We start from the raw sequence: 25,000 nt of genomic DNA on the forward strand, positions 1-25,000 counted from the left end.
TATAAAACATCGGTGTACATTGAAGTGACACTGTATGTATCTTGTATGTAATTTTTGATAGAGTCTAAATTATGTCTAAACTGAATCTTGAGAGAGTCTAAACTACGACAGGACGGTTGACGCACTGAGTAGTTGTCCTTCTTGGCGGTCATGTTGGAGTTGCGGTCGCTCCAGTCGTAGTTGACCTCCTCCTCCTCTTTCTCGTTGAGCCACATCAGCTCCTTGGTGGCCGCGCTCACGAAGGCTTGGAGCTGGTCCAGACTGCGCAGACGGGCTTTACTGGAGTTCTGGGAGGAGAATGAATGGGTGAAACTGAGAGCAATCTGTAGGTAGATGATGATTCCACACATTTTAGGGTCTTAAGGGATGGGAAGTGCTAGCTTGGTATAACCAGGCCCAAATCCTCCTTGTGAATAGATAGGGTCTGGCTATATCAATATAACATTGTTCTGAAAAATACGACATACGATACTACACTGTAGAGATTATTTCTTTCACCTCCATGTTGTACACAAGCTGGATGGATTCAAATGAAAATGCAATACTAGCTATCATGTGGAAGCACTGAAACACAACTTATAACATTACTGTTGACTGAAATGTGCAGGAATTTGAGCTGCAAGGAATATGTCCAAATACAGACTACTGTACTCTCCAGTCTATTAAAAGGTCTTCTTTTTATTTTGTTGTTTTCTTTGTTGTCTGTTTGTCAAGCATGCATCCCTGAGTGAGAGGGTAAACATGTGCACCCACCAGGAGGTGAGAGGGTAAACATGTGCCCCCACCAGGAAGTGAGAGGGTAAACATGTGCACCCACCAGGAGCTCTGAGTGAGACGTAAACATGTGCACCCACCAGGAGTTTGGCGTACTGCAGGTCCAGTTTCCCCAAGCACTCTCTGTACGCTCCTTTACTGACAGGGGTGAGCTGACTCTACGGGGAGAGAAGTCACATATGTGAAAAAGATAGATGGAGAGATAGATAGATAGATTGATTGATTGATTGATTACGAACATGACTTATGATACCACTGTAAAATACTCATGTTTAGATGCACAGCATGTGGTGGCAGTCTAGAGTAGCTGCTGCTTGAGAATATACACGTGATATAAACTCCCTTAAATATAAACCTTTGTATGGATGTACAATCCTACTAAAAAAATGTGCATCTTCACCGCTGATACACGCTGTGGATGAGTAATACCACTGAACAAATAATATAATAATAATAATAACATAGTTGTAGCTGAAGTGCGACAATTCAAAAACTAAATCCCGGTAGATAGCCTCAGGTGTTCGTGTTAAGTTGAACTCTATTAAGTCCAGCAAATTAAACCCCAAGGCTGCTCGAGCAGCTTACGCCCGTCCCTCACCTCGTCTGCCCGAGCACGGTCGATCTTGGACCTGAAGTCCTCGACGGACTGGTGCAGGCCTCGGTGGCTGCCCAGCTGGGAGTCCACGGAGGGCAGGTCGGCGCCCCACTCCGCCCCGTCGATCCGCCGCTGGTTCTCCTCCACCCAGGCCAGCAGGTCCTGGATGTAGCGCAGCGTCACCTCGTCCAGCTCGGGCCGCACGCGCGACGCAGACTGCTGCTGCATGGACACCTGGGACATGGACATCTGAGGCGGAGCAGAGGAGGAAGAGCAGAGGAGGAGGAAGAAGATGAGGAGTAAGAGCAGAAGAAGAGCAGAGGAGGAAGAGCAGATGAGGAAGAGGAGAGGAGGAAGAGCAGAGGAGGAAGAGGAAGATGAGGAAGAGCAGATGAGGCAGAGAGGATGAGGAAGAGCAGAAGAGGAAGAGCAGAGGAGGCAGAGAAGATGAGGATGAGGAAGAGCAGAAGAGGAAGAGCAGAGGAGGAACAGCAGATGAGCACGTTATTCTTGGAACGGACAAACATTTAAGATCACAACTTTTATCCATTTCTACAACATCTCAGATTTTATACTGAAACTGAAATTTTTCAGTCATTTTTGAGTCTACACACAGTTAGCACTATCTACATATAAGAGTCATGAGCATGGGCACCTGAGACATGGGCGCCTGGACCATCTGTGTCATGGGCACTTGGTTTAGGGTCACACCAGACTTCAGACGGAGGTTGTACTCGCTGCGCAGGTTCACCAGCCGCTCGTGAAGACGGTACACCCTAAAGATCAATGCAGGAAGAAGGAGTCATTTGACAGCTAATCAATCACGACAAGGAAGGATCGTAGCAGAAAAATAACATTATGAATGCATGATGAACATAGAAAGGTAAGGCATTTAGCACTATCCTTGCATAAACAGCAATATGTTAACATTAATAAACATTCTATTTTACCATTAAAGTTATACACAGTAATACACAATATCAAGTAATAATTTTCACTACTTCGTTGATTAAGACATGTTTTGAGGTGGGTTATGCGTGTGATGATATGAGTGTTGTGTGTGTGTGGTGTTGTGTGTGATGATGTGAGTGTTGTGTGTGTGTTGTGTGCGATGATGTGAGTGTTGTGTGTGTGTTGTGTTGTGTGTGATGATGTGGGTGTTGTGTGTGTGTTGTGTGTGATGATGTGAGTGTTGTGTGTGTGTTGTGTGTGATGATGTGAGTGTTGTGTGTTGTGTGTGTTGTGTGTGATGATGTGAGTGTTGTGTGTGTGTTGTGTGTGTGTTGTGTGCGATGATGTGCGATGATGTGAGTGTTGTGTGTGTGTTGTGCTGTGTGTGATGATGTGGGTGTTGTGTATGTGTTGTGTGTTGTGTGTGTTGTGTGCGATGATGTGAGTGTTGTGTGTGTGTTGTGTTCTGTGTGATGATGTGAGTGTTGTGTATGTGTTGTGTGTGTGTGTGTGTGTGTGTGTGTGTGTGTGTGTGATGATGTGAGCGTTGGGGTCTAGTCGTACCTTCTGTACATCTGCTCAGCTTGTAGGTGGCGTCCATCTTTGAGCAGCTGCACGTCATTGAACAGCAGGCGAATCATGCCCTCTGCTTTGTCCAGGTCCGCCTCCACCTCTCCTGTGTGCTGGGCTGGTTTACCTGCGTTCAGCATTCGCACGTCCTACAGTGGACCCACACACACACACACACACACCACACATATTTGTGAGCAGCAGGATTTGAACGGGCAGACAGATGCCCTAGTAACAGTTGAAAAGTTACACAAATGATAAGTGAATTGCTGATAAGGACTGAATTGAACTAAAAATCTGCTTATTCATTCATTAACTCATTAATCCTTTTGTTCACACATACACACACGCATACACACACACACACACACACACACACACACACACACACACACACACACACACACACACACACACACACACACACACACACACACACACACACACACACACACTCATTCATTCATTCATTCACACACATTCGTTAGTTCATTCATTAATTCATCACTGGGTGCTCACCGTCTGCAGTAGGGTCTCCACCTGGTTGAGCTGCTCCTCACAGACGCCAGACTCCATCTGCACTTTACTAACGATCCTCTGGAGGCGCTCCATCCTGCACAACGAACCGATCAGACACAACGAGCCAATCAGCCACAACGAACCGAATAGACACAACAAGCCAATCAGACACAACAAGCCGCCATCAGACGCAACGAGCCCCAAACAGACAAAACCAGCCGTCATCATAGACATAGCATAACATCAGACAAACAGTACAACCTCAGACACACAGCACAACATCAGACACATTGCTCTATTTAACACTAATCATTACACCATGAAGATAAAAGGGATTAAAGTCTGATTATTACTAAAAGACCCCACTAAAACTACAACACTAAAAGTAAAAACGTGAAATAAATGAATACAAAAGTTCAAGGGTGCAGCTGATACGAACAGTAAGAGTGAGAACACAGACACTCACTGCCCCCTCTGGCGAAGCAGGTATCTTAAGCCGTGGCTGTCCCCATAGAAAGCCATACTGCTGCAGCTCCGGAGAACAGACTGCTTTAAAACTGGACTATTCTCAGCTGAGCTGGTCTTTCACTATGCACCAGTGCCCCCCAGTACAGTCTCAGTGTCACTGTCTGCTAGTCTATTACAGGCCTGCCCTGCCCTGCCCTGCCCTGCCCACACACACAAACACACACACACACACACACACACACACACACACAAACACACACACTGTCTTGTGACAGAGGGCTGATACCATCTGTTGATGACTAATTACTAGGAGACAGACTTTAATAACAAATAGCAGTGAAAGGGCCGAGTATAAACTGACCCCCTTTGTTAACTGACGAACTCCGCTGGACTTGTGGTAGTCAAAACCTTCACACTGTCAACTTCCCCTTGAAATCAGTAACAGGACACTAGACTTTGATTCTTGACAAGATCTTGCATTTGCTTTTACTGTTGTTTTTCCCCATTTATTTATATTTTATTTTGTATTTTCGGTATAGTGTCACCTAGCAGCCATATCTGCTTAAGCAACTTAAGCAGCTAATATTTCTGGTTGAAAATGATAAACATGACACACCATGTCTTAATTGGATCTCTATCGATGCTGCTTCCTGAGCTAACATGGTGGCAACCCCTCCCATGTCTGAAATTTATGTCGAATTTCAGGAGATGTCACTTCTCCATAATGATGCTCATGTACAGGCAAACTTTCACACACTTCCCCTGGCGGTCCGCCATGTATACACACAAGGCTTGGCATTTATACGCCATGCATATATTTTCAAAGTGAACCAGTTATGAAAAAAAAAATACCTTCTGTAAACTTGAGGCCATTTTTTCTAATGTGATTGGAACACACATGTGTTAAGCTCAAGCGTTACCTTTCAAACTCCGTCCTCAGCAGGCGTTCTCTCTCCAGAATGGCGACGTGCAGCCGACCCCATTCCTTCTCCACGTCAAAGGGGTGGTAATTGGAGGGAACCTTGATCTGACCTGCCTGAACAGCACCCTACAAACACAGAAGAGGGCACAATCACAACGTCATCACCTAGACATCACAATAACCACCTCACCACAATAACCACCTCATCACCAACACATCACAATCACCAACTCATAACCTAACCATTGGATACATATGCATTAGATTCAGGCTGGATTAAAGCCACAAATAAATCAATGTGAATAAAATCTAAAAGTTTTTGATTTTAAAAATGAAGTAGAAGTAGTCGTAGTTTTAGTTTTTAGTTTTGTTTATGACCAGAAAAAACAATTCTATGAAAAATGAGAGGACATGAGTTGACGGGGTGTTATGCTGCAATATTGTCCTTAATATTTACTAATATTTACCTCAAAGGATCGGAAGATGTGTTTGGAACGGTTCTTAACATTTAATAGTATCGAAAGATGTGTTTGAAACGGTTCTAAATATTTACTAATATTTACCTCAAAGTATCGGAAGATGTTTTTGGAATGGTTCCTAAAATATTTACTTATATTTACCTCAAAGGATCTGAAGATGTGTTTGGAACGGTTCTTGTCAGCCTCTTTCGCTGGCAGCTCAGTCTCCTTGAACTTGAGGAACTGACGCCAGAGAACCTGTGAGTACATTAGGGAGGCCGTCAGGGTCTGACATGATGCCAAAAGCCTCCATCTTAAAGTCTGAGGCTTGAATAGACTCAGTGGAGACGGAGTTAGGGTTGAAAGATGAATAGACTTTGTGTACTGTGGATGGGAAGTGAAGGCTGAAAGATGAATAGACTCAGTGGAGATGGAAAGTTAGGGCTGAAAGATGCCACAAAGCTAAAATCAATCCACACAAATATCATCATCCAGCTAATTGCAGAGAATTTAGCTAAATGTTTACATTTCCTATCGTCACTCTACAGCCAATATTGCTAATTGCATAATTAGAATCTCACGTCTATTTCATCGTAGCTTGTGGGGAACTTCCTCTCTTCGAACACAATGATGTGATGCCTCATCCACTGCAGCAGCATGGTGACCAGCTCATAGTACTCCTGCCAGCGCAGCTCCAGCTCCTGATACAACACAGGGATAGCATCCTTACAGCGAGTCATCAATGATCAATAAGTATCCTCATCACAACCTTGACATAATCATGTCGTAAGACATTTGTTATCATGACACTTCAGTAACTCCAGCTCCTAATATAAAACAGGAATAGCATACTTACAGCGAGTCATTATCAATGTCAATAATCAATAAATATCCTCATCATAACCTTGACATAATTATGTTTTAAGACATTTGTTATCATGACACCTCAGTTGCTCCAGCTCCAGATATAAAACAGGATCATCATCTTTACAGTAACTCGTAAATATTATGATACAAATAAATACATAAATATTATGTAAATCTTGTAAATTGATTTCCTCAAACCCTCCATTGTAACTTTGATATAATTATGTTATGAGTCATTTGCTATCATGACACTTCAGTCAGGTGATATAAGTGTTATGTTACAGTTATCAGCATTTGTCATGTTGGTTCCCTTAATCTTACATACCGTAACTAATACGATGTGGAAAAAAATCACTATCCCTAATTTATGACATTTTCACAACAATTACTGACAAAAATAACATAACACTGTTCTGTATCTGGACATAATCTGACTGTGTCTTACGTTGGCTTTGACGCCATCTTGGACATCGGGTACCCTGGGCATGACGTCATACATAGAGGAAACGTAGGTGATGATGGACTTCTCATCCGGGTGCGGTACGTCCACATCTAGGTAGGTTGGAGAGAGAGTTTAGCCATGCAGAGCTCAGGAAAATGGAAACATTACCAGTACTACTACTGCTAGTGCTACTACTATTACTGCTAGTGTTACTACTACTGCTACTACTATTACTATTACTACTACTGCTACTGCTGCACATATTAATACTTGTACTACTTTTTCCTTACCTTCCGTTTGTCACCCACTCACTTTTTTGCTTGGCATATTCCAATTTTCAAATTTTTTCCCGAGCACTTACTTTATAAAAGCACTTACCTCAACTTTAGCACTTATCATGGATCCCAGTCCAGGCCCCATAACCTAAACCTCACCCCCACCCTTAACCCCTAGGTGTATCGCCCTCTGACTTACCCCAGTCCCGCACATTATATCACTTTTTATCTTCCTTTGGCCTCCAATTCTATTTCCCACCTTTTCCATCCCCAATTTACTGACTCTTTTTTTTATCCGTTGGCCACCATCTCCTTTGCAATCAAACAACCAAACCCCCCCCCCCCCCCCCCCCATCTGTCAATTGGATCGGCCAGTGCACTAAGGTCACACTAAAACCAACATTTCATCATACTACTATTGCTACTACTTTGCTAAAGGAAATTATACAAAATCTCTTTATTTCTATTGTACAATCACTTTCACTTAATGCCTAATGACACAACTGCACTTTCTTGCAAACAGATACTATAACAACCTGACTTATCAGCTCCACTAATGAATAATAATGAACAACAGTGAAATAATATCGTTGGAACTTTATGACAGTCGCAGTTACTGCTAGTGTTACTACTACTGCTACTGCTACTACTATTACTGCTAGTGTTACTACTACTGCTACTGCTACTACTATTACTGCTAGTGTTACTACTACTGCTACTGCTACTACTATTACTACTACTACTGCTGCTGCACATATTAATACTGCTACTACTAATATCGTTGGAACTTTATGACAGTCGCACTGTGCTGATACTTGACTGCTTTACAGAGGACTATAGCCTGACTCCACGGGAAAAACTTCCAAATAAATCCAATCCAAGACTGATTTGCAATTTGCTTCTTAATTTATACACAAGTCCCAACAGACAAATTGGCCCTGCCGGTTGGATTTCTTACCTTCAGGGTCGAGTAGACGGGTGACGCCCAGCTCTCGCTCGCCGACACTGAACGCCTGCTCCAGGTTCTCCAGATTGGTCTGTCTGTACACCTTTCCCATGTCAATCACTGCTGGCCTGGAACAGGAAGGGAGAGCAGACAGAATGAAGAGGTTTAAGTATAACAGTATCCGCAATGGTTTAAAATGGCTGCATAGTGGTTTGAGGGTAAGTCACTATTTGCTCGCAGATTGAATCAACTTGGTCAATTCAAATGTGCCATTGAGAAGCAAGAAGGACAGGCAAACAGACAGAGAAGGTTTGAAAATAAGTTTGAAATATCTGCACAGCAAATCAACATATCTGTGAACAAGATGTTGGATAGTAGAAAGTGGATGGCTCTTTAACTGAAGGCTAAAATGTAAAGCTCACAGGATGGATGTTGCATAGACCTGCACAGGATCAGAGCCCAAGAGCACTGCCCAATCCATAAACTTGGACAGGATCAGAGCCCAAGATCACAGCCCAATCCATAGACCTGCACAGGATCAGAGCCCAAGATCACAGCCCAATGCATAGACCTGCACAGGATCAGAGCCCAAGATCACAGCCCAATGCATAGACCTGCACAGGATCAGAGCCCAAGATCACAGCCCAATGCATAGACCTGCACAGGATCAGAGCCCAAGATCACAGCCCAATGCATAGACCTGCACAGGATCAGAGCCCAAGATCACAGCCCAATCCATAGACCTGCACAGGATCACAGCCCAAGATCACAGCCCAATGCATAGACCTGCACAGGATCAGAGCCCAAGATCACAGCCCAATCCATAGACCTGCACAGGATCAGAGCCCAAGATCACAGCCCAATCCATAGACCTGCACAGGATCAGAGCCCAAGATCACAGCCCAATGCATAGACCTGCACAGGATCAGAGCCCAAGATCACAGCCCAATCCATAGACCTGCACAGGATCACAGCCCAAGATCACAGCCCAATCCATTCCAGAGTTTGCCAGGCACATGGCTAAATGATTATTCCATTTTTAAGAGACACATTATTATAAAGACATGATTATATCTTGTTCTCTGGAAAGCCCTTCCCAACAGGGCCATAACAATGACTAAAATAGGCCAGAAGTACATCTTTGGCTGCTGCTTGAGAGATCATAAATCTGTGCCTGCCTCAGGTGTTAGAGTGTACAGGAGAGGAGGCTGGCCACTCGTGATTGACGTGCCTTTGAAGGAAACAACATTGGGAATGTGACAGGGCAAGAATAAACAAGAGCCTGGCCTGCTCCTGCCTTCCCCTGAGTGCAAAGAGCACTGTGCATCTCTGTGTGCATCAAAATATATGCAGACACTGCCAAGCATGCAGCTCACGCTACCTGCACACACTGGCTCCAACTGCATTAGAAATTACACAAAGAAACCCCGCATCTCTATCCCTAAGCTGCAAAGCACATGTTATACAAATGGACACAATGACATCTAAACGCAATAGTCAGTGATGTTCAATTAACTGCAACTAACATCTTTTTATCAGTTAATGAGCTTCATCAGTTTTCTGTTCTTGTTCTAACAAATCCACAGGAATGTATTTTTCGAGGATTTAGAGATAAAGACACCATCCATTATGCGACCTGAACTCTCTAGCATGGTAATAACCCTGCCTCCAACTGTTGTTCAAACAAATCCACAATAAGTCCCTGTAGGCAGAATCATAGAATATAAAATAAAGAATAATGTGTCTGAAACAGACAGATAGAAACATCCATACACTTCCTGAACTCTTCGGACTTGGTAGTACCCCTGTCCCTGTGTCCTTGAGGGGGGTTCCTCGAAGTAGCACGCCTGTCTGTAGGACAGCCTGTCTCGAGAGATGGGAGGGTGGCGTGATGAAGAGATGCCCGTCTCCTGCTCTCCGCTCTGGGAGCCGCGGCTCAACGACCCCCTGCTCTGGGACCTCCTGCTCAGGGACTCCCTGCTCGAGGCGTAGGAGCTTTCATTGGGCAGGTCCTCACACAGCATCACCACGCGGTCCTCCAGGTCGCTGACGGAGCCGTGCGTGCTGCTCGAGGTCGAGCTGCTCTGTCGCTTCTTGCGCGTGAATTTCTTCTTCAGGCTCCACATGGCGGCTGAATGGACCGTGAGGACAGAGTTCCTCTTTTGGGTGCTGACTGAATCTAATGCTTTAAGAAGTCCAGACTCAAAGCAGGAGCATTCATTCACCTTCAATAGTTAGACTGCATGCATCGCAACTCCCTTCATGCGCACACGATGTTCATAGCGCCTACACTCACACAGTCAGAGAGCAAGTTTGCAAGAAGTCAGCTAACTTTTCTGTGAGCTCCCAAATCAAATTCCACCTCAGTTCCTGAATGAATAATTCATATTTGACGGCTCAAAAGATTCCCAGCTCGATAATGTCCTTGTGTGGTTTCTCGCAGCCATATCCTTTCTCCCTGTTTTCAGAGCGCAGTAGTGAACTCCTCCTCCCTCTCTTGGTCGACCCCGAAGCGAAGGTTTTTATGCACGGCATAGCTGAGCTCTTGCAGGTACACGCTGCCAGTTAAAAGCTATGCCTGTAGGGCTGGCGTCCTTGAACTCTTTTTTCTCTCATACCTCCACCAGAGGAGTCAGATTTCACTTCATCTCCGTACCGCTTCACCTCATGTCACTTCATCTCTTGTATCTCTCGCTGCTTTGTCTCTTTTCATTTTTTACACACATTAGAGTATGTGAGGAGGATGAGTCAGGGTTATTATTGTCCATTGAATAACATTCAGGGTTTATATTATGTATTGCCAGGGATGGGAATGTTAGTCTTAGTTAGTCTAGGTTACAGATTACTAGTTTACCCAGTTAAAAATGCAAAAAGTAATTTGACTGTTTCAATTACTTTAACTTATTACATTTGATTCCTTTTGACTACTTTTTGAATGGCAGATGAGAGGCGGTGCAAGCGAATCATTCAAAAACAACTCTCATAATTTGAGTGTATACAGTACTGCCAAAGGAATGAAGTCTGTCTAGACGCGGATAAAATGCAAAGCAACAGAATGAATGAAAGTAGTGTTTGTGTATGATATGTGTGGTTTATGATAAGTTACGGTATTGTGTGTGTGTGTGTGTGTGTGCGTGTTAAGGCATGCTCTCTATGCCAACCTCACCTGTGTTTGTGGATGATGTCTCACCTGTGTTTGTGGATGATATGTGTTGGGGACAGTGAGTTTCATTCTCACCTGTGTCTGTGGATGATGGCTCACCTGTGTTTGTGAATGATGGCTCACCTGTGTTTGTGGATGATGGCTCACCTGTGTCTGTAGATGATGGCTCACCTGTGTTTGTGAATGATGGCTCACCTGTGTTTGTGAATGATGGCTCACCTGTGTTTGTGGATGATGTCTCACCTGTGTTTGTGGATGATATGTGTTGGGGACAGTGAGTTCCATTCTCACCTGTGTCTGTGGATGATGGCTCAGCTGTGTTTGTGAATGATGGCTCACCTGTATTTGTGAATGATGGCTCACCTGTGTTTGTGAATGATGGCGTTGAAGAGCTTCCCGTCCCTCCAGCTGGTGGTGAAGTTGTCGCAGCGCATGCCCTGATAGCCCTCCGACATGCGCTGGGACCACAGCAGCAGCTTCTCCTTCGCTGTCATGTCGTCCGACTGGCCGTTCACCTGGATGTCGGAGATCTGCAGCACACAAGGAGGACAACAGAGTCATTAACAGAAGAATGAACCTGGACGTCTGTGGAGACATAGAGATTCATTCATAGACAAATGACGAGACTTATTCCAGAACGACTGGAAGTGGTGTAGAAAAGATGATTTTGGAAGAATGTCACTCTGGATAAAAGCGACTGCTAAAAGCCTTCTCCAAATGAAGAGAGAATAATTATTTGTGTGATTTCACAGGCAGCTATTTGATAAAAATGTGGGGTCAACACAGAGTAGAAAGAGGCCTCAACCTATTACGGCCCCTATGCACCCTTGTTTCCTTTAGCAGCTTCTATGCACCCTTGTGTCCTATTACACCACCTATGCACCCTTGTGTCCTTGCACTCCTAAACGGCACCTAATAGTGCACACTAACCCCTTGAATACTTGCAGTGCGATTAAGCATCCCTCTACCAAGGGAAGAAACCCCACTGTGCACTCATAGGGAGTGGTACAAAGAGGAAAGTATGGGACAAGCCCTAAAACTCATCTGTTGTGGGAATACACTACAACCACAAATAAAATTAAAATAAAAAATCAGTTAGTTGATATCAGGTAACAGCAGTGTCACTGAGGAAATGGTGGAGAAGATATCAACATGGTAGCGCACGGACACAAGTTTTTATTATCAAGATAAACCTTGTTGTAAGTTGTTAAGTAATTTGGTGGCATTATTATAAAAATACTTGTCAAAGTCAAATTTATTTATAAAGCACATTTAAAAACAACTCACGTTGACCAAAGTGTGTGTGTATGTGTGTGTGTGTGTGTGTGTGTGTGTGTGTGTGCGTGTGTGTGTTTGTGTGTGTGTGTGTGTGTGTGTGTGTGTGTGTGTGTGTGTGTGAGAGAGAGGTAGAGAAAATGGTGTGCTGCATGTGTAATTGTTTGGGCGTGCCTGTGTGCCTGCGTGTGTGTGTGTGTGCGTGTGCATATGTGTGTATGTGTACGTGTGTGTGTACCTGTGTGTGTGTGTGTGTGTCTGTGTGTGTGCGTGCGTTCTTGCGTGTGTGTGCATGCATGTCTGTTTTTATTAAGGATGTCCATTATGTCCATTGTGATGAGTCACATTCAGGATTTCCCTCCAGCCCTGTTAAGATATAATTTAACCAGAACTGCTGGCAGAACAAGAGGGTGGGAAAGGATGCAGCCTGGCACTCACACTCACACTCACACTCACACTCACACTCACACTCACACACACACACACACACACACACACACACACACACACACACACACACACACACACACACACACACAAGAACCCATGGTGACACACACAGTGCAAGGCCACTTCTCCTTCACCAAATCTCACTGCAGCTTTACAAGATGGCAAACGATCTAAGCTTCCTTTTCCCTCATCACATACACACCCACAAAGACCCACTCACCCACAACCAAACCCACACACCTACGTACACCCACACACACACACACACATGTGCACACATAACATATTCCAGCTGGAAAAGCTGATGTGCCAGATGATGCTGTTTTTTCCTGAGCTTGTTTTGTTCTGACATGACACAGAGAGAGAGAGTGAGAGTTAGAAAGAGAGGGTGAGAAAGAGAGAGAGAGAAAGAGAGAGTGAGAGAGAAAGAGAGAGTGAGTGACAGAGAGAGAGAGAGAGAGGGAGAGAGAGAGAGAGAGAGAGAGAGAAATACAGAAATAGCCACCGTAGCCACAAGATACAGTGGTAGAGCTGCACATGGCACTGTAGAACACTGCATGGCACTGCAGACACAAACTTAAGCAGAAATGTGAGTCAGACATGTGCTAGTCTCGGCTGGTCCGTAAGGAACTTCATGTGCTCGTCTCCGCTGGTCCGTAAGGAACTTAATATGCTTTTCTCTGCTGGTCCGTAAGAGACTACATGTGCTAGTCTCCGCTGGTCCGTAAGGAACTACATGTACCAGTCTCCACTTGTTCGTAGGGGAATACATGAGTCAGAGGAGGGCATGGGTACACAATGAGTGCCTGTGGTATTCCCCTGAATCCCAAGTCTAACATTAAAAAATATTAAAATACCTCCCCTTACTGCAGTGAGACTCCCAGCTCCTTTCCCAGAGCCTAATTTAGTTCACATAAATGAGTCCCAGACCCAAGGTTACTGGGAAAAGCCATCATCTTAAATACCAGTCCAAGGGATCTTTTGTTTCGCTGTTTAGTCTAACTTTTTTTCTGATAATGAGGATCATGTGTTGAGCGGTGTAGACGACGCATGGACCTCTGCCAGGCGCGGTACCGTGAGTAGCCAAAGTTCTGATTGAATCTGACCGGTTCTTTTAACAAACGTAGGTGGGCTTCAGGAGTGGATGTCAAACAGATTACTGTAACCACATTGCACTGTTTGGCACACAGTCACTCTCCCAGGACCCCCCAACAGAACATCGCGCTACTCAAAGAGATTTTGCTCGTTAAGTTCAAGAGAGCGACAGTAAATGTGCTAAGTCACACAGACTGGACTTACTTTTAATCACTCAGCAGATGATTTTATATTTTATATTAAGTAACAGCACATGTAAGGTATACACAGGATTATCAGTGCCAGTGCGCCCTTTAAATCAAACCCACGAATCAGCTTTAATTTCACTACATCTACCAGATGACCTTCAGGACCCTATTAATTATTGTATCATATTTCAGAATGCTGCTTCAGATGGAAGCTACTCCAGTCTTCTCAGATCAGAAGCTGTTTGTTGATTTGCCTTCAGAAGTTAGAAGAGTTCACTGAGACATTTGGAAAAGTGACAAAAAATTCTCCTGTGTCTAGTCATATGATTCTTTTGAGAGACTTTATGTCTTTGTGCATGATTCTGGGTGGAGTGTGTGTGCCTGTGTGTTTCTGTCTGTGTGTGTGTGTGTGTATGTGAGAGGTGGAGAAAATAGTGTATGAGTCATCATCAGCATCCCCTGTGACACCATAAAAGCTGAACACTAGGGTGCGTGTGTGTGTGTGCGTGTGTGTGTGTGTCTCCCATTCATGCCTGTGAGGCAGATGGGAATCTGGAATTTGGAGCCTTTTATCCTGACAAAACCTTCTTCCCTTGGGTCTGATTCTCGCTGCCTTAAAAGTGCAGTGCAGAGGTCAAATCAACAGCACAAGTTTAATTTCTTTAAATGTGTTCAAATGCGTTAATCTTTAGAAGTCCTCTTTCTTCATCCCACCACAGCTCAGTCAACTAATCCAGTAGATGCTGTTTATGCGTACCACACTGCCAGCCAAAGTAAGCAGTGTCTAATTATAATAGATCATCTGCTAAAAAGCACAAAAGACAGGCATTAGAAAGGGCACCTGTGGCAGTGGCAGTGTGTGGTCCTTCAGGCCTCTATTGCTAAACTTGACTAATTACTTTTGCCTCCACTAAGGTCAGCTGGCTATACTGTTGCAGTACTCACTAATCTGACTTAAACTAATGTTCTGATGGCAGCCCTGATTGAGTACAGGCCAAGGGAGTCCTTGATGGAGAGGTTATATAACTTCCGTCTCCATTTTAAACACATAACTAGGAAATGGTATGCTTGAGCGCTCTGTCTGTTTCTAAGAAGAGAAGAGAAGAAGAGAAGGCTGCACGCTCTGCAGAAGCCTGGCATGTCAGGACCAATCTGTACAAGTATGTTTATTTATTGGCATTCCTTCTCCAGATTACTGCCCAGCGTGCCGAGTGGAAGAGAGAGATGGAGAGGGAGAGATAGAGAGAGAGAGAGAGAGGGAGAGAGAGGGAGAAAGAGGAGTGAGTGAGAGAGAGAGAGAGAAAGAGAGATAGAGAGAGAGAGAGAGAGAGAGAGAGAGGGGGAAATACCTGGAAGTGGAGGATGATTGTCCATATCAGTCCTAATGTCAGCTTGGGGTTTCCATCTGCAATGTCATCATTCCTGATGTTGACCAGCTTGACCTGTTCAGGAGGAGTGGGGGGAGAGGATTTGACCTGTTATTATAATACCCAAACACCACCAAATCATCGGTGTGTGTCTAAGAGTGTGTAAGATGTAACAGTACATTCATGGTGTGTGTCTAAGAGTGTGTAAGATGTGACAGTACATCTCCTTTAAGAGGTTAGTCTTCTGCTTTACCTGTCTGTGTTTGAGGAAGTCCAGAGCGATCTGTACATTCTGGAGTTTGTGGAAGCGCATGCGCCCTTTCTCTCTGGGCTGTGGAGGAGAGAGAGAGAGAATGGAGAGAGAGAGAGAGTAGAGAGAGAGAGAGAGAGAGGGGAGAGGAGTTATGAGGAGATCATGACCGAGACACCATGAATAACTCTCTTCACTTCTGTGATCACAAGGGTAGTTTTATGCACATCGCTTTAATTCCTACACATCTACTGTGCACTCCCGACACCACGCTATGCTGCGAGTCTACATATGCAGAGGACGCATGGAGACAGATGCACGGAGTCTGCAGAGGACGCATGGATTCTGCTGAAGAGCGAAGGACGCATGGATTCTGCTGAAGAGGCGGAGGACGCATGGATTCTGCTGAAGACGCACAGCACATTGAGGGTGGATGACACAGATCCTCATGTGAGCAAATAAGGAATCAGTCATGCTCTTACCTCAACCCAAACAACACATCTACCAGCAGCTACGGCTACTAGCTAAAGTTAACACATGCTAAAGCTACGGCTACTGCTACTAACTAAACTTAACACATAATGGCACGGGGGAAAGTGAATGAGCAAGTAGAATGATATGCAAACTGTATGGATAAGCTTGGTCTACATGGAGGCAGTTCAGTGTCATTCAGAAAATGATCCTACTTCGCATAAGAGACCACTGAGCTCCTCAGGTGCAACTAAATGTGTGTGTTTGCATCTAGACGTGCATGTTTGACAAACACCCTTGTCAACTAAATGTGTGTGTTTGCATCTAGACGTGCATGTTTGACAAACACCCTTGTCAACTAAATGTGTGTGTTTGCATCTAGACGTGCATGTTTGACAAACACCCTTGTCAACTAAATGTGTGTGTTTGCATCTAGACGTGCATGTTTGACAAACACCCTTGTCAACTAAATGTGTGTGTTTGCATCTAGACGTGCATGTTTGACAAACACCCTTGTCAACTAAATGTGTGTGTTTGCATCTAGACGTGCATGTTTGACAAACACCCTTGTCAACTAAATGTGTGTGTTTGCATCTAGACGTGCATGTTTGACAAACACCCTTGTCAACTAAATGTGTGTGTTTGCATCTAGACGTGCATGTTTGACAAACACCCTCGTCAACTAAATGTGTGTGTTTGCATCTAGACGTGCATGTTTGACAAACACCCTTGTCAACTAAATGTGTGTGTTTGCATCTAGACGTGCATGTTTGACAAACACCCTTGTCAACTAAATGTGTGTGTTTGCATCTAGACGTGCATGTTTGTCAAACACCCTTGTCCACTAAATGTGTGTGTTTGCATCTAGACGTGCATGTTTGACAAACACCCTTGTCAACCTCTTACAGGCAGAAAACTGTTCCCAGTGAACAGTTCCTCTACAAGCATCCTAGTGCTCTTGGCTGTTCATTAATCAAGTGCCACTGAAACATGGAGCGCACCGCCATAGACCATGCACTATCTCAGGCCATCGCAAACAGATAGCCAATCACAAGCTGAGCTACCATGGGAGGCACATTCTTATTGGCCTGCATTGAATGATGTCACTTCCATGACCACATTTTCTCACCAGACAAGGAGTCAGAATAAGAAGAAGGTATAAAACTTACATTTTCATTAAATACTAGTCTAACCTTATCTTTTGATTAACAATTTCCATAGTTCTGCACACATTCTTAACCATCATTAAACTTAACTAAGACACTTCAGATGACACTTGTTCAATTTCATCCTGGCTATTAAGAACTGACCTGTCATTGGCCAGTTTCATGCCAACTACAAACTAAGAGGCTTTGTTGACATGACAGTAGGTAACATGAAGTTCTCACAGAGTGTTAGACGGAGATATCAAACAGGCAAGGATAACATGCCTGAACATTAGAAACATGTGTGATTGTTTTAAGAGAAAGCATAAAGAAAAGAATAGACATTTCAAAAATAACAGGAAGTGACATCATGCACAGCCCAGCAAGGTGGGAGTGATACATGCCACGGCTTTTGAGAGGTGCCCCCCGGGGTTCCGGACCCACTCACCAACCGCAAGCTCCTGACAACATCACGCTCCCTCGGCTGCCCAGCAAGGGCATTGCAAGAGAAGAGGCAGAGGGGTCACAGTCAGCAAACAAGACGCAGAAAAAAAGAAAAAAAATCAGGGGAAAGTGCTTGGGGTAGTCGAGAGGGAAAGAGAGAGAGAAAGAGGGCAGGGATAATGGAAAGGGGGAAAAGAAAGAGTGACTAATTAAGAGAAGCAAAATATATTGATATTAATGTGTTAAGAGCAGTTCGAATAAAATGCTTTAGTGCAGTGGTGAAGGAAAAAATAACAGTTAGTGACGACCAAACAATGCTCATTTCAATCAAGTGCAGGTGATTAAATTCCTTGTGCAGGTCTACCATTCGCTTATGTGTGTAGTTGTGTCTTACACTAAACCAAAGCATCTCAACATGCAAGAAACCTGGTGTTAAACTCAATGCTGATACACTGACAACAGAAAACAAGTAAAGATGTTTCAGCAGGTTTGGCGGAATCAAAAAGCCACATCTTAGTGTCACTTCAACTCATTTCCAATTGAGGTTAAGAAGCAACTGAAGTGAGCGGGGGCGAGTCCCTGTTCCGGAAGAGGAGGGAATTGTGGGTAGCCGAAGCAGATGCCTGTAAAGGTGAGGTTGTTGTAGTTGTGGCCAGAGGTTACTTCAATGGGACTGATCTGGGAGCAGCGACAAGTAAGTCTTAAGTTAGAGCAGGACAGGAGGATGGAGAATCTGCATCCAGGTCAGTGCTCAGGAGACAGAAACCGTGGAGACGGTAACCGCAGTGATGGTAAGCGTGGGGACGTAATTGCTCACCAGTGTCTCACCCGAGAGCACCTCCAGCAGGGAGATGAGGTTGTGGCCATCTCTGAGGTCCTCATACAGGTCTGTTATGTGCCTCTGGGCCTGAGAAAAGAAAAGGAAAACATACAAAATATAAATAACATTACACAACAACTGAATATAAATAACATTACACACCAACTGAATATAAATAGATGCTTTTGCAACCATTCCATTTTAATTCATATGTCTTTGCAAGAGAAATGATATTACACGTCTCTTGAACAGGTCAGAAAAGACCCTTTCCCAAAATGTCTAAAATGAAAGACCTATGCCTAAACAACAGGCCAATGACATCATCAACAAAGGCCATCCTCTCTAAAACTACAATGGTCTGATTTGTCAGTTTGTTTCTGGTGAAACAAAAGATGAAACTCCAAACTCTCACATTCACACAAGCACAATACCGAAAAGGACAAGCAGTACACACACACACACACAGACACACACACACACACACACACACACACACACACACACACACACACACACAGTTAGTGGTTAACTACAAAACAAAACCCTTTTAAGGGTTAATGGGTAACTACAAAACAAAACTAAACAGGACATAAAACACACACACACACACACACACACACACACACTGGGGAAATCATGAATTTGATAAAATAAGGTCTCCTCACAACCGTGAGAGACCTTTAAACAGAATGGTCTTGTGCTCTTTTGTGCAACTCTTTTACTTAAGTGTTCAACCTCAAGAAGGGATAGAGGAAAGCTTTCTAATCTCTTATTTCTAATCTCTTTCTAATTGTCTAATCCAGATAGCAGTTGGCTGGTGTAGATGTGGTCCTGACAAGGCTAGGATTCATTCCAGTGTTGACATCTAGAAAGCAGCCACAATGCAACTGAAGAGGACCTTGTTATTGTTATATCTTTGTCACCGTGGAGACACCGCCACCAGCTTTCTGTGTCAGTCAGTCTAGACACAGACGTCTCCATAGTCACTGCACCGACATTCTAACTCAATGCGTGTTTTAAAGAAAGACATGAGTCCACCTCAAGAAAAGAGACAGATCTGCTTTTCTTTTTCTTAAACCATCCACTGTAATGAATGAACCTTAGGCACTACTGATGTACTAAACAGATTTCCCTGAGGCAGTGTGTGCAGAAGTGCATAACCAATTGCATCTAGATAGTTCTGAGCCCACTTAAAAAAGGCTGTTGTAACTAGTAAGTAACTAGTAGTTATTTTGTAGTACTGAGATTTATTTTAATAAAAATGAATGAATAAACAAAATGAATTATTATTAATATTATCATCACTGTCTATGTTCAGCAGACAAATAGCACATTAAATACTGAAATACAGCTGTTCTGACAGCAGCTGATCTGGGCCAGATCAGAGCCGAATCAGGGCCAGAGGCTGTGCCAGTAACTTCAGTGGTGGCGGGTAGCCCAGATGGCAGTTGAACGTGGATCAGGTCTGGGTCGGATCGGGTTGGATCGGGTCTGGCCTGTATTCTACCTGATCTAGGCCGGATCTGTCTCACCATCTGGGAAGCGACTGGCACAGTGCAGAGGCAGGATGAGTGTTTAAGGGTTTAAGGGTTTCTGGGTTCAGGGTTCAGGGTTCAGGGTTCAGGGTTCAGGGCTTAGGGGTCAGGGCTTAGGGGTTTAGGGTGCATAGGGCGCCTAAGAAGGGGTTGATTAGAACGGCTCATGCAGGTGAAAACACAGGCCCACTCAGCACCCAGCGGACAGGAAGTGGACCTACCTCAGCTCTCCATTGCTGTTAGAGGACCACAGAGAGACAGGAAGTGACACGGAATGGAGGGAGGAGGGTGAGAGAACAGGGACAGACACAGACAGGGACAGAGACAAGGACAGGGACAGAGACAGAGACAGAGAGAGAGACAAAACTGTGAAAGAGGTCAGAAAGGTAGGCTTTCTGTGTGATGAAAGGAAAGGAAACTAGAGAAACACAGAAATAAAGACATGCATTTTGCCCCAACAGTGGGAAGATAGATTGACATTTCAAAGTACACAGGAGCTACGTCACCAACAACCAGAAATGCATTTGGAAATGGAGTATCATTTTGTCACAGAGAATGAGACACCTAGTGGTCATGTTTGTCTCTGTATGTTCTTTCTCAATATATATTCTCTTTAACCTTATTTTAAAAATACAGGGCACTTTACAGTTATAGATTAACATGACAAATATTCACAGTTTAATCTCCCCTAACATACAACAGTGAAATTGTTAATAGTTTAGTCAAGCGAGGGGTCCAGACATGGATGAGAGTTATTCATTTAATGTGGTGTTAATTCTTGGGTAATTAGTGTTACAGTCAAATAATGCGCAATAACGTTCATATTACAACAAAGAATTTCCGAACAAAGGTCTATCATCCAGTGTCTCAGAGCCTACTGTTATCATCCAGTGTCTTTCTGCAGTGAGATGTTTGAAAATAAAACACCCTCAGAGCCTACTGTTATCATCCAGTGTCTCTCTGCAGTGTCTCACTGGCTTTACTTAAAACACTTAGACCAGCGCCAGTAGTGATGGACATTCATGAGGCATCTCTACCTGTTCAGAGAGGTTTGGGGGAAGGCACACACAGACACTTTAAGGGCGACAGCTGAGACTGCACTAGAAAACTGCACAGTCACTGTGTGAGTATGTGTGTGTGGGGGGGTGGGGGTGGATGCTCGGAGAGTGTGTGTGTTTGTGTGTGTGTGTGTGTAGCATGCCTATTACAATTCTTGGATATAACAGACACCACAGGGCTCAAGTACTGAAGAGCGGTAGTGGTAGCAGGAGTCCCTCCCTGAATCTCTCTTCCACTTATTTATCTCAATAAAGGCTCAAAAAGCCCCAAGAAAATGAATTCATAACAAAAGAAAATGCGTTTCTAATAAAATGTGAAATTATGTATAACAATGTATTTTTAAATCCCGACCATCTACTCAACTTGTGTCGGTCGCACTGTCACCTCTGGTTGTGGAGGCTATACTGTTAGATGACACAGGAGTAGGTCTTGTTTTGGGTGTAAATGTTTACAGTCAATCAGATTTTCACTACTACCACCTTGAGACAGGTCAGGCCTCTTACTAGCCCTGCTATTGATCATCAATAACAAAAGCCACTCAGACCCCATTAACAGGCCAGAGACAGGCTTGAGGAACGAGAGCTAGAGATAGACACATGGGACAGCATTACACTAAGATGGAGATCACCCAGGAGCTAAGGAATTCAACTGAGAACCAGAGACAATGAACATGCATTCCTAAAGCAGGCAAAAGGAAGGAACTCTGACGAACTAACTCTGTGTGCCGACGGGTACTGCCTGTTGTGGGATGTTCTGTTACATGCACTTTGAGATGTAAAAATGTGAGTGTACGTGGATGCGTGGAAAAGAGGCAAAAACAACTGAACTAAACTAAAACTAAACAAAATGTCTTATCTACAAGAACATTCTCTCAGCCGTATGAGTGCCTGACAGACAGCATGATTCTGAGAGCAGTACTTTTCAAGGTTTCGGAACCCCTGCCACTTGAGAACCCTGGCATGCCATGGATGCTCCATCCTCGGTAACCCAGACAACAGTCAACCACAATGGATGCTCCATCCTCGGTAACCCAGACAACGGTCAACCACAATGGATGCTCCATCCTCGGTCACCCAGACGACGGTCAACCACAACGGCTAAAACCACAGCCAACCAGGCCAGTGGAGGCTGCACATAGACTTCCCCACTTGACTCAGCTAAGTGTAGTTATGTCCTAACATCTCTCCCTTCCACAGACTGTTGACAATGATTAGACCCTAAAGTAGTTAACTCTTTGTTACAAAGACTTTATAAACTTTTAGTCATCTGCTTGTTTTTGTCCATTTGAAATGTTTGTGTTCTTGGGATTTGTTTAAATGAGCATTTTATCATTCTGCTTCTAAGTTCCTATTACTTTACATATTCATTTAGCCTTCAGATTTACTTCTGACAGAGTGTGTCCTTCAATACAGAGCTTGTGCTTGATCCAACATCCATTACAAGGGATTATACTTAAGGCTGGCTAATACTCGTTACTGTTTATTGCAACTTTACAGAACATATTTTACATAATTAGTGTTATTAAGTAGGATTAAAATGGAGCTCGAAGCTAAGATTGTTTGCAGCATGTGTGTGAACTCTATCAAAACAGCCCAGGGTAGCACCTTAGCTATAACACTGCCAACAGCTCAGGGTAGCACCTTAGCTATAACACTGTCCAGAAATACCCATAAGCCTCCAAAAATGTTACATGTGTGAGACAATTCTCAGGGAACATCTCTGCTCTATGTGATACACTGCAGGGATCTAAAAGGATGACACATCAAATTCCACACGCTACAAAAAAAACAACACTGGGTAAACAAAGTATTTCGAAACAGCTAGAATGTGAAATGGAGGACACCTGGAAGCAACAAGACCCCATGATCTTTGCTGACTAAGGTTTGTGAGTACAATAAACTGGTGCAAACATGACATCACTAACACAAATCATCTGCTGAACACTGATTGTATCTTGATGATACCTCTCAAATGAGCCAAATCACAGAGCTGTTGCTAAATTGTTTGTTTGAACATACACTTATTGTGTTATATCTTGCTGGTCATACTATACATCAGGTTCGCACTGGCAAACATTTAGTGAATCGGGGTCAGTTAGGCTTCTCCACAACTGGAATGGAAGAAATCAAAACTGCAAGAGAAGGTGTCAGTATTATCAGCCATCATACCTTCAATAAGTGCTTGTTCACCCATTTGGTGAAGGTCTTTTTCTGCACCCGATCCCGTTCATCTGTGTAGAGAGAGGAAGGGTGGGGGGTGGGGGTTGAAAAATGGATATTTGGTTAGCGTACAGCACTCAGTGTGAGTCATAACACTAACTATACAGGGTTAATATGTCGAGAGGAGAACATGGGAAAGGGAACACATCGTTGCTGTTTCTTAGATTTTCAGTGGTAAGGTGAGGGCTGTTCACATTCTTTCACAGGTATGTGAAGAGCACAACACACACACCCAAAACACCCCTCCCTGATTCAAAAGGATGATAACTTAACCTTGGAGTCTAAACATACTGTATGTGTCCTGACTAGTAAGTGTGATCACACACGGATATGCACAAACACACACACACACATACACACACAGACATACATACACACACACACATAAAAGAAAGACTCTTCCAAATACTTTCATACGGCTAAATACGTCTAAGCTCTGACTCATTTTGGCCACCGCGGTCCCTGGCCTTGTGACTCTGGGGGTTGACAGCTCACCACGCTCCTTCTTTCTGTACGGTTCTGCTCTCCTCTGTTGTATAACCAACTGGATTAAACAGCAGAGCTGGGATCAAAGGAGGAATCTGGTCAAAATGATGACCTCTTGCTAAAAGTGGAAGTCTATTTCTCTTCAGTGACAATGCTAACCCTTTATGGTTAAATTCAGTTAAGCTAATGGAACTACATAAACGGCATGGTGAATGAGAAAACAAGGTTATGCCGAGTGCTGAAATGACCGGGCCGATATAACCCACCTTAACACCCCCATACACAAACACGTCCCTGCTCTTCACGGCCTGGAGATACAAAAGATAAACTTTTATGCGGCTTGCTTACAGATTACACCATGAAACCAAGGAGTTACCAAGTCTGCAAAGGTGCAGGGAGACACATCTCGTCCGGGGCTTGCTCCTGACCGATCACTGGAGATCAAACGTTTGTTTTTTATCTTGCATTTGGCCCGCGAGAGAGATTTACTGCTCTCATTATGGGCCAGTCCCGAGGCACTTACAACAAATCCATCAACGGTGGCGGTCAAGAGGTAACTGAGAAAGGCAGAGGTTATAGAGGCCATCAGCAAGAGAGAGGGAGAGTGAGAGTGAGAGTGAGAGAGAGAGAGAGAGTCCGTAAGGGACTACATGTGCTAGTCTCTGCTGGTCCGTAAGAGACTACATGTGCTGAAAATGGAAAGAGAGCTAAAAAAGAAAGGTGTGGAACAGAAAAAAAGGAGAAAGGGACAGAGAAAGAGAGGTTAAAAGGGGAGGGAGTGGCAAAGATCAGACAGTGACAGATAGCCAGCACTTTAAATTCCTCAGCACTGACATACCTCTGCTTTTAACCACAGCGAGTATTACAGGTGCTTCTCATTATGAGGTCGGCCCTGTGCCCTAGTGCTTTCACTCCCAGCACACAGTAGTCAGAGAGGCCAGAGAGGGATGGCATCAACACAATTCTCAAACGCGTTAAAAGACTATAACTCACTGCTACAAACGACAACAAGACAATTCATGTCTGTTCTGCTATGTGACACCACTGAGTTCAATACTAAACCACTGATCATGAGTGTTAGACGATGTTTCATTAAAATGATAAAGTAAATGAAGCAAGCACGAGCCCGGGGCTACTTTTTTTAACAGATCACCGCAAACATAAAACATTCTTTGAGGCAAAGCATTCTTGGACTGTTACCATTTGGACCTCTTCTTTATGAAGTGGTAAGGGAGCAGAGCAATTT

The 25,000-nt window shown here is 43.9% G+C and overlaps 1 protein-coding gene across 5 annotated transcripts in view; it reads right to left on the reverse strand.

The window, feature by feature from the left end:
* pleca (plectin a) overlaps window positions 1–25,000 on the reverse strand; it is a 144,600-nt gene that overhangs the window by 23,823 nt on the left and 95,777 nt on the right. For 4 of the 5 annotated variants that reach the window (XM_080859425.1, XM_080859428.1, XM_080859427.1 and 1 more), the window contains 16 exons: window positions 23,218–23,279; window positions 18,453–18,542; window positions 15,579–15,656; window positions 15,308–15,400; window positions 11,314–11,480; window positions 7,800–7,915; window positions 6,570–6,676; window positions 5,839–5,958; window positions 5,420–5,515; window positions 4,798–4,925; window positions 3,410–3,503; window positions 2,885–3,039; window positions 2,025–2,145; window positions 1,373–1,618; window positions 855–932; window positions 126–287 (listed from right to left, as the gene is read on the reverse strand). In XM_080859425.1, coding sequence (XP_080715551.1) covers window positions 126–287; window positions 855–932; window positions 1,373–1,618; window positions 2,025–2,145; window positions 2,885–3,039; window positions 3,410–3,503; window positions 4,798–4,925; window positions 5,420–5,515; window positions 5,839–5,958; window positions 6,570–6,676; window positions 7,800–7,915; window positions 11,314–11,480; window positions 15,308–15,400; window positions 15,579–15,656; window positions 18,453–18,542; window positions 23,218–23,279 — 1,913 coding nt within the window. Of the gene's footprint in view, window positions 1–125; window positions 288–854; window positions 933–1,372; window positions 1,619–2,024; window positions 2,146–2,884; window positions 3,040–3,409; window positions 3,504–4,797; window positions 4,926–5,419; window positions 5,516–5,838; window positions 5,959–6,569; window positions 6,677–7,799; window positions 7,916–11,049; window positions 11,064–11,313; window positions 11,481–15,307; window positions 15,401–15,578; window positions 15,657–18,452; window positions 18,543–23,217; window positions 23,280–25,000 lie in introns of those variants that run through there. The other variant, XM_080859429.1, reaches the window with a different exon arrangement.

Source organism: Sprattus sprattus (assembly GCF_963457725.1).
Source record: "Sprattus sprattus genome assembly, chromosome: 20".
NCBI classification, from domain to species: Eukaryota; Metazoa; Chordata; class Actinopteri; order Clupeiformes; family Clupeidae; genus Sprattus; species Sprattus sprattus.